Consider the following 11,218-nt stretch of genomic DNA (forward strand, 5'->3'; position numbering starts at 1 on the left):
TAATAATCATGCGCACTTATAAAGTTAAGATTTGTTTTCTCCTAATATGTATCGTAAAAACAAAATAAAGTTTGATCTAAGACTATTAAACTTCAAAATTTTGCATCTCCTGGTTTGAAAAAGTGTAATCATCCTACCTTTCGGGGGTATCTTATATCCCCCTTAGTTCTTTAAAAGTTTTTTTTTTTTAAATGTTTTAAAGATTGAACATAAAAATTATCGCAATATTTTCAACTGAAACATCCAACAAGCAATCAATTAAGCAAAAAGAATAGCAGGATAACGGAATGAAAAATAAATAATGTAGCATTTAAATCTTGATACAATAGTCATAATTCAATCATGTCGAACCTTTTAATAACTTTTCTATGAGTGCAACATTTTTTTATTAATTAAATACGGTAGTTCTGGTTTTTAACCTCTGTACACAGTAAATAATAAATTTAAATTAGTCTCCGCTTTCGGCAAACATGGCACGTTTTTTTTTTTTGAAATGTGTATCCGAAATAATCTTACTCATTTACACGGAAATATAGCATTTGTCAAGGTTTGATCTCATAATCTCTGAACATTTTTTTTGCAGACAAAATCATTGGAAGAGTAATGATAAAAAAAAATCTCAGAGAAATAGCAATCAGTCTATTAAACTACATTTTCTATAGATGAAATAAAATAAAAATACATTCAGTAATACAAAGAAGATGTTGCTTCAGGGCTATTTAAGTTATTAATGGACAAGGATGAAAAAGTCATTTTAATTATGTACCATGCGACAATTGTTGTCAAAAGGAGCATTTGGTAGTGTGAGAGTTTGTAATGTCCTGCATTTGTTTGTATAAAAATAACCCCTGGCGGTAAGCCAGACAGCATGTACATAACATGTACTTATTGACTAATATTCAGCTGTCATAAACCACTAAAGGAAAAGGACAGTCAACCAGAAACTCATTTATTTCAACAACTATCTTTAATTGTATAGTTGTTTTATTTTTGTCAAATTAAGAAAAGTTACATTTTCTATAAATAAAATTTGAAAAACCACTAGGATGTTGCTCCAAGGTTGTTTAAGTTATTAATGGATAAGGATGAAAGTAGCCATGTTTATCATGTATAATCCGACATAAATGGTGCATAGGACAACATGGTGCAATCGTTTGTGTATTTTGCGGTGTTATGGATGTCAATGTCTGGTAAGTAAAATTTATGTTTTCTAGTTATCAAGTTTTTTGTCTATGTATTTGCCATAAACAAATTGGTTTTTGTTTGTTCTGCAAATAAAGAATTTAAAAAGTAAAAATTGATTGAGTTAGAGCGTGTTTTACGTTAGTACGGAGTTCCGCTATGGTAGTGTGGTTAAAGTGATTTTACTACTGTACTAGCACAAGCATGTCGTCACTGAGTTCGAGCCTCAAATGTGGCAGTTGCATTCATCTGTAATCTGAATCGACTAGGATTGTCAACTTTCTTGTCTTATGTCTGAGGTTCTCACCGGGCACTCCCGGTTTTCCCCATCAATAAAAACTGGCACACACGAAAAAGTTAAAGGTGATGAAAGTGGCATTAAAACACTCAAAATCTATCAATCAATTATTATTAAGGCATCAAATTATGATATTTTTTGGGGGGTCATATATGTGCAAAGCAAATGAAAATAAGAAAGTGATAAAAACAACAGATCAACAGATGAATACCCTCCCCTCCCGCCGTTTAAAAAAAACTTTAAAAGAATGCCTAAAGTAAACCTAAGGCCACACCAATTTAATTTCTTGTTCTACGGATTTTTGGACTCCAAAATTTGGGGCGAGCGAGCGATTTGAAAATTTTAATAAAAAAATATTTAATTTGCAAATTTTTGAGGCGAAGCTTGAAAGGTAAAGGCGAGCGATTATATTTTTTTTTTTGTAAACATAAAATAGTAGGTTTTGACAATATTAAAACTTGATTTATCACAAGTACTTTGACATTTCTTTAATTTCTGAAGTATTTTTTCCCTGTTCACCAAGAAATAATTAAATCTGGTCTATGTATGTGTGACTGACAATGAGACAATTCTCCATCCAAGTCATAATCAGTTTGGGGGCAACCCCTTAATGTTATAAATATCCCTTTTACATGTTTTATGAGGGATCAATATTTATAGTTATATTTGTTTGTACAAAAGGGCTCATATTTTCTCAAAGAACTATATATCTAACTGGTATTAAATGGTCAAACCATGTCCAAGAATTTTGTAATATTCCTGGACTTTAACCATGTTAACACATTTACTTTAACAGTTTAATATTATTCAAAATAAGTGGACCCCTCTTTTAGAAAAAAGTTGTTTAAAATATGATGTAACTCTCCTCTTTTTGAGTTCAAAATTCTAAGTTTTCAAAGGTTTTGTATAGAAGAACTATACTAATCCTTGGTATTTCTATTTTCTTTTCTACATCAGTAAAATGACCCCTTGTCTGAGGGAGGGTTGTTCTCAACCTGATAATAACAAACACAGGTCAAAGTACGACCTTTAACACAGGGCTTTGATACAGACCAAACAGCAAGCTATAAGGGACCCCAAAATTATTAGCGTACACAATTCGAACAGGAAAACCAAGGATCTAATTTATATATCCAAACAGGAAAATACCAATGAACAACATCAACAAACGATAACTGCTGAACGACAGGGAACCTGAATCAATCGGGACAGGTGCATAAACATGCAGAGGCTATGGATAGTTTTGTTTCGCCAGCATACAATATAACTGCAGCTGAAGGCAAATCCTTCAGAAGTTCTTTGTACTTTATTCTATTAAACAACGAACATTTTTTGATAGGGAGTATAAGTAAGGGGGAAAGAAACCAATTTTTTGTTCTTTACAGGTATTTCCGCTGTTATAAATTTATATCGGAGCACTCCACTTTGGATAAATAGGTTTCATGCTGAAACAAATATTCTCACAGATATTTACATAGTGTGGTGGGGTACTTTTATGTTTAAAATCGTTATATACAGGTTAGACTGTGATTTTAAAAACAAATGTTGATATCTTTTTATAATATTTACCAAAAAAAAACGGTGCGTGAAATGGACATGATTACATTTCCGGATGCGGGAAGCGGGAATATAAAAAAAATAAAAAAATTCTGTTTTGAAAAAAATAGGTGCGGGCGGGTCCGTCGAACAAGGAATCAAATTGGTGTGGCCTAAGTTTCTTATTAATTCTAAACTTACCAACTTTAAAAAAAACGTCAATTTTGGTCCGTCGATATGTAAATGGTTCAAAGGCACCAAGTTGTGTTTAAAATAATGGACATAGGTTAACGTCTTTTCCTTTGGAAAAAGGTTACAGACAAGGACACCCTCTTACTTCCTATTTAATTTAGTAATAGTAATTAAAAGAAAAGTATGTTATAATTCATCTCAGTACCGATGCACCGACTGCTTATAAATATAGGGATGGTTATTTTGTATTTTTTTATGACTTTACAAGTTAGTCTTTACTTTCTACAGTTCGATTTTAACATTTCAAAAATTCTTTGACAAATTTCATTAGCAATAAAATCAAAGAAATAGGTCCCGTTAAGTGATACACATTTGATAAAAGTTTCATCAAAGATAGATTAATGGGTGATAACGCACGCCTTTTATATAATTTGATGCACTCTCTTGAGGAAAAAAAATAAAACAGGTCTTTTATAACCTGTTGATTTTGAAAAGGCGTTTGGTAACTATTAGAATGGTTATTTTTTTAATTCTTTAAAAAGGTTTAATTTTGGTCCGTCGATATGTAAATGGTTCGAAGGCAGTAAGTTGTGTTTTAAATAATGGACACATGTCTACGTTTTTCCCCTTGAAAAGAAGTTGAAGACAAGGAGATCTCTTACTTCCTATTTATTTGTACATGTAATTGGTGTTTAATTACTGTCTTTGAAATAAAAAGGTAATCCTGATAGAAGGGGAATTTCAGACAGTGATAAAGAATCGTTTTTAAGCCAGTATGCAGATAACACATTTCTAATGTTAGATTGAGAGGAACTGTCGATGAGCGAAACACTTTCATGTCTTAAATTTTTAATTTTCCTTCGCTGGATGATTTCCCATACTATATTCAATAGAAAAATAAGTGAGTATGTCCTGACTATTGAAAAACAAATAAAAGATTTAAAAAAAAGGTTCTGTAAAATGGGTTGATCGGCGACACGAAGGGCTGGAAATTTAACCTTTTGATAGTGGTGGAAATTACGCATACCAGACCCATCTACGGACCTCTAGAAGAGTTGAAAAAAATAGTTCTTTAAAGAAAAGAGAGGTTGAGAGTATCCATACGCCATGGATTTGAATGCAGCTTAACAATCAAGGGGTGCATTATCATTTTGTAAGATGTCGACTGCTTAGTTGAAATAATTCAACTGGTTACAGAGGAAAATTTGAGTTGTTTAGATGCACAGGTGTGCCTTATATGCATCTTCATATTAATGTGCATCAACATAATGATTCAAAATTGTTGTGCTAAATATTAAATTGTTTACGAGATCTTGTCTCTGTTGTTTGATTGGTTTAACATGTCAAGTTTAACAAAAGGTTTTTACCCTCCGGAAAAATTCTATAAAATTAACTATGTGCACTTTTTTAATATACCACTTCAAATATGTTTTACTGACTGTACGAGTTATATATTTATCTTCACGTACGGGGAAGTGAACTAAGATATAAACTTTCTTCAAAAGTAAATATGACCTCGTCAATTAATCATTATACATTCCATGTCGATAAGTTTCAAAATAGACATGAAAGAAAAAAGAGGAGCGTAAAGATATTATGACCCAACATTTTATTTTCACGCATGAGAAAAAAAAAATGTAATCCCTTGTATTTAGACAATCAGTCATGTGCGCTTATCGACAACATAACAACCTGTCATAATTTAAAGAAGAAAACAACGATATAAACAACACGCATCCCATTAAAAATCGGATGAACCAAAGAGATCCGGAAATTATTAATTCTTGTCCCACTATGTGATACTATATAGTCCGTGTTGCTGATGAGGTTTATTTGGTGATGTCATAATTTAAACGAGGAAAAAAAAACTAAAATAACAAATATACTGAACTCCAAGGATTATTCAACATGGAAAGACCCTTAATAAATGACAAAATCAAACCCCAAACACATCAAACGAGTTGAAAACAATTGTCAAATTTCTGACTTGGTGCAGGTATTTTTTATGTAGAAAAGGGACCATGATTGTAAATGTGTAAAGTTACTTGCTACTGGACATTAGAAAGAGAAACTTTATCAAACAATCCGTTCGCATTGCCAAAATAGTGTCCGCACTCTTGTTCCGGCGATTTTTTTTTATTGTCACCTTGAGGGGCATTGGTGATCGAGAGGTTGAAATAGTTAAACTGCTGTATCCCTAATCTGTTAACACAGGTTGAGTTTGAATCCTAAGAGGCAGGTGAATTCGACACCAATCCTAATCGACTCGGATTGTCAGTTTTCCTACCGAAGGTCGCCGGTTGTTCTTTCCGGTCAATCCGGTTTCCTCCACCAATAATGAATGACCTCAACAACATAGTCAATAGTGCCGAAAGTGTCGTTTAACACCAATCAATCATTGTAGTAATCTTGACAGCATATACCTTTTCTTGCACACATCGAAATCAACTGCAATTTTAGCTCTCATAGAATTATACCTGTAGTTAATTAAACTAATTATAGTAAATTAAACTTTCCGATGCAGAATTAATTACCTTGCCGGGGTCTTTTATAACTAACTATAAAGTGTGGGCTTTGCTGATTGGCGAAGGACGTACGATATCATATTTTTAAATAGGATTCTGTAAAAGCTGTGCCATCGCCAATCGTACCAATGCTCCTAATTTTATATATATATAAGAAACATTTATTGTCGAAATCCGGATCTGGTGTACAAAAAAAATATTGACACCTTATGTTTGTGGCATAACATCTTGGCCACAAGTTTATTGTTTTCTGTTTAGTATTAAATTTATATTAAGATCCATTTTGTTATCGAATCCTAGTCCTAGGAGTCGATATTAAGAATTGAACCATGGACAGTCAGTGCGTGAATTTTTCTTGCTACCTGATTGGAAGATATTACGAGGCGTGAATAATCAAAGTTTATTGATTGGTTAGGACAATCCAAACCTAGTAAATGTCCTTCAATCCCGTAGAGTATCGGATTTGTCCTCTCTATTTTAGCAATTAGATTTTGCCTGGTCATTAATCATGCATATTCATGATATTGGTACACAGGTAACTTTTATCTATAAATAGTCGAATCTTCTGGAGTTTCGTAAACAACAACGTTAAACGATATATACTACTTCATAACGTGTGACCTCACGTGTGTGGTAAAATTTGTTGATTGATGCACGTGGCTATTCTAGTAAATGAATTAATCTACAAAGCGAGAGCACTTTCCATTTTCATCAGCTAAGAGTCGACTAGCCCTTTTTGAAAGGCTAATGCTTGTTACATCTTGTGATCAATTTTATTTGGCAATCGCCAATGGCAGTCAGCAGGGTTAAGGAACATTAGTTGTTCGACCTGTTAGTCAAATGCGTTTTGTTTGAATATACTTTTTCACTTTTTTGGTCTTGGAAAATGTTGTTTGTGCTGTATTTAGACCCTTCTACAACGAAATTTGTTTTACATGCACACGTATAAAAATTGTGGTTTTTATCCAACGCAATCATAGGTTTGAACGTAGTTTTCAATTTAGACTTGTATATATATATATATTGTATAGTGTGTTACACTATATATTTTTTCAGGTGAAGGTTCAAAATGTTTAAACCCGCTGCATTTGTTTGCACCTGTCCTAAGTCTGGAACCTGACGATCAGTGGTTGTCGTTTGGTAGATTTTTTGTTTGAATGGTTGTATGTAATAATCGTTTTGGACTCTTTATAGCTTGCCGTTCGGTGTTAGCCAGCGCTCTGTGTTGAAGGCCGTACTTTGACCTATAATGGTTTTATTTCTACAAGTTGTGACTTGTATGGTGAGTTGCCTCATTGGCACTCCTACCACATATTCTTATTCATTTGCACTCCTACCACATATTCTTATTCATTGGCACTCATACCACATCTTCTTGTATATAATATGTTTGTATATAATTGACTGCATAAGAACAGAACCGTAGGGAAAGAATATTACGAGACATCTTAAAAAAATATAAACAAGAAGGCGAAATCTAAAAGAATGTACGAAATATATAACGAATATAACGAAAAAAAATCGTTCGAATCTGACACAGTGTAAATAAAATAAATGTGAGATAAACGTGACTAGGACAGCAAAAACACATCTAGAGGACAACGTATCGTAATCAACAATAGACAGGTGGTTATAAGATATATCAAGCTCTAAATCTTCCCGAAATACAATAAGGTTGTGAACGAAATAATACATTACAAATAGCTGTATAGTACTTTACCAAACATAAGTTAAAAATAACAATAATGATAAATACGTTCTTATCGTTCCAATGAATCCAAGCAATAATTGAAAAAAAACCAAGCTCAAATTCCTTATCATGTTGAAAAGATATAATTGAATCATAGAATGCTCGCATTCGTCTCAACTCGTACCCTCATCTAAGATAGAAGGAGAGTAGCGGATTCTACCGAGGATAGCCGAATGAGAATGCTCGCAGTAATTGAAATCAAAATCAAAGTACTTAACCTGCTGTAAGGGTCATCCTGCACACTAAGTAGAATGAAAGATTTCATACAGTCAAGTCAGCAACTCAGGAAGACATTATCGAAGAGTTGTTGTATTCGTATGTCAGACATGTACAGTGAGAAGAGATAATTTTTTTTTTAAATAATGAAAAAAAAAAAAGACAACACTGTGTTGTATGATTTATGACTTAACCACTTCTTGGCATATAATACATTGTAAAATGGTAAACTGTGTTCGTTCATTTGACGTCTTATTCGATAATCCTTGAACTTAAAATTATTTTGAAAATTGTATTTGTCCGATTTTTTTCTTTAAATTCCTGAAGATTTTTAGGGATATTTATAGTGCACCAAGGTGACTTACAGATGAATTAGTATTTAACTAGTACAACTAGTATTTCATATGCATTCTAAGAAATGTATAAACAATTCGGCTCCAGGCAGACACATTTTTTGTCGTCTTGACACATCTAGTCTATTCATAGATAATCTGTTCAAGTTATAAGAAGTGTCCACTTAATGTCAACAACGTAGGTACACTGACACTGGTAACAGAATAAAAAAGATAGTTTGATATATTATTATTATTTATAAAAAAAAACTTATATACAGTGTATGCAACCTTGTGAAAGATTTAATTTACACAAAGCAAAGAAAAACGTCTACTTCATATGTAGAAATAAAAGACATACGAATAAGGTAAATAAGTTAACTAATCAAACATACACGTGAATAATTGGGCATGTTTTGAAATATTAATGGACACCTGTTATTTTTACAAAACTGCATGGGAATTCGAAGGATTGTCTTTATGTTTTTGTTGTTTTTTTGTTTGTTCGTGTTTGGTTTTTATTTTGTGGAAGGGAAAGGGGGGGGGGGGTCCAATGAATGTCAGGTAATATACAACACGCCGACAACCCCTTTCCAGATTTAAAAAAAAAATGGATGAATCTAAGACTGATTTTAAGCTTGGTACTATTAATTAATATCAAGGATATAATCCACACGTTGCAACTTGAATTAGTAAGGCTTGTGATACTGGACGACGGCCAAAGCCATCATTTTACGCATATACAACAGATACTGTGTGTTCACCACTTTGAATTATATGTTGTTACATCTGATAAATACTTTTCTCGTCACTTCATTCGGCATTGTGCGTTCACCTGATGAAGGTAAATCCAGAAAAGCGGTTCGAACGCATATATAATTAATTAAGTGTTGTTTTATTTTTTCAAATCATCCGTTGTTACAGTTTGCAGAGAATCTAAATTTTGATATCGACTACTCCATTTATAGCTTTGTCGACGAAACTAGATAGACGGAGAAGCAGATTTTTTTTTAATTTTACCTCAATATATTAACAATAAATTGGCAAAATATCGAATAGAATTTAATTAGAGGCATCATAATTGAATAACATTTCGTTCCACAAAATTACTTTTTTTTTACCATAATAAAATTGAGAAAGGAAATGGGAAATGTGTCAAAGAGAAAACAACCCGACCATAGAGCAGACAACAGCCAAAGGCCACCAATGGGTCTTCAATGCAGCTAGAAACTCCCTCAACTGGAGGCGTCTGCTTGCTTGACTGTGTATAAATTAGAATTTATTACAATTTTACCTTAACGTGTGTACCATAAAGTTAGTCGAAAATATCGAATCAGCTTTTTGTTTAACAAAATAGCTTTTTAACCGTTGCTTGCATGTGGCTATATGTGACAAATATTCAAACAAATATAACTCAAACCTTTTATACATTTAGGTGTTGATGCATTGGAAGGCCAACTGACAAACAGTTTCATTATTGACAAACGGGGCAGACGTAGTACTAACAGTGATGATAGAAGTGGTCGACTAGAGGCAAAAACTATTATAGCTGGTGATGTGTCAGCAGGAATCGTGAGGGCTAAGAATATTATGGCAGATGGCATAAGGGCGAATACAATAAGAACAAAATATTTAAGAGTAACACGAAAACGGAACCGAGAACAACCTCGAGATAAATCACCGAGAAGAGCAGAATTTAATAAAGATAAAACTACACCATTAAATGAAAATGGGCTTAATTGGAAAGAAAAAAGTGAAAATTCTACAAAGTCGTCTGCAAATGATCGACCAAAATCGGAACAAGCGATTGACAAACGGAGACCTCGTACAAAGAAAATCCCGATGAGTCAAACATGGCCGTCTGAAAAGGATTTATCGAGAGAAGGAATTCGTTCAGTACAGCCAAAGGAAATTGAACCGTTAGTAAAAGCTGCGGAAACAATACATATGGATATTCTCCCTACACCAACACGACCCCCGGGGATAAACGAACAGTCTGGATTACTAAAAGCAAAAGAGATTAATTCAAGAAATATTCAATCAAGTTTTGTCAAAGCTAAAAATATAAAAGCTGATAAAATCCGTGCATCAAAAGTTCACAGTGATAGTGTTTTTGTGAGGAGAAAAGGTGGTCGCTCTGGGAGGCGGAAGCCAGTCAGGTCTGAATTCAATGTTGGGTCTGATATACCTGATAAAAACAAGAAAAATGATATAGTTAAACCAGCAACTGCTGAGAAAGTTCGTATTAAACCTTCACAAATACACATGAACGGGAACGAGCAGAAAAGACCATCTGAATTAAATGAAATAAATGCAAAGATCTTCCCAACAACCCCACCAGAGTTTAGTCCCCGCAAGAATCAGTTTCACACATTTGTTCCACATTCGACACATGTACGAGATAAGACATTTCCCCGTCTGAAGCAATCATTGCCGGGAAGGAATGACGAAGAAAAGGAAAACGATATCAATTCACATAGAATGAATTCAAAATTAGATTTCCTTCACTTTCTTGGTTTATCCGACGATTACTCTAGGAATTTACAAACTGAGAAACAGACAAACCGGAGACATCCCAGTTCAACTGGGGTTAAAAATAAACTGGATGCCAACAGATTCATAAAAAATCGTTCCTTTATGAATCCATTTTTGAACTGATATTGTTGTTTTAAAAAGTATTCATTATTTTGTGAGTAATCCGCTTCATATTATGGAAAAAACAGAGGAATAAAAATACATATGCATTAACAAAATTAACGAGAATATTTATTGTCACCGAGTATGTAATAAAGCATAATAAAAATGAACCACTTAGTGCATTTTAATCCAAAGCAAAAGCAAAAAAGGACGATGATATTGAGAAAGTTACTAACAAATCTTTCAACAACAAAACACAGTGAGGAAAATTAACATATGTACATACTAGGTTTACTTTATTTATTCGACCTAGTCTAGAATATGCTGACGTTGTATGGGACTCTCTCACTAAACTTGAGAACATCCAGCTTAGTTCTACATGCGTATTACTAGTGGGGTTACAAAACTAACAAACACCGACAAATCATATGCTGTAACTATATGTGATAAACTGTACAATGCATGAATTGATGCAGTCATAACTTAATAATTTTAAAAACAAAATTCTGAATAATAAAACGAGGGTCTGAAACGTTAAATGACTTCTATC

At 33.2% G+C, this 11,218-nt stretch overlaps 1 protein-coding gene across 1 annotated transcript; it reads left to right on the plus strand.

The window, feature by feature from the left end:
* The first annotated feature begins 924 nt into the window (after positions 1–924).
* Positions 925–10,838, plus strand: LOC143079656 (uncharacterized). Its single transcript, XM_076255121.1, has 2 exons — positions 925–1,190; positions 9,467–10,838. The coding sequence occupies exons 1-2, from the start codon at positions 1,142–1,144 to the stop codon at positions 10,687–10,689; spliced, it is 1,272 nt and encodes a 423-aa protein (XP_076111236.1). The 5' UTR covers positions 925–1,141; the 3' UTR covers positions 10,690–10,838.
* Positions 10,839–11,218: the final 380 nt, after the last annotated feature.

The sequence above is a fragment of the Mytilus galloprovincialis genome, chromosome 6 (genome assembly GCF_965363235.1).
Source record: "Mytilus galloprovincialis chromosome 6, xbMytGall1.hap1.1, whole genome shotgun sequence".
Lineage (NCBI taxonomy): Eukaryota > Metazoa > Mollusca > Bivalvia > Mytilida > Mytilidae > Mytilus > Mytilus galloprovincialis.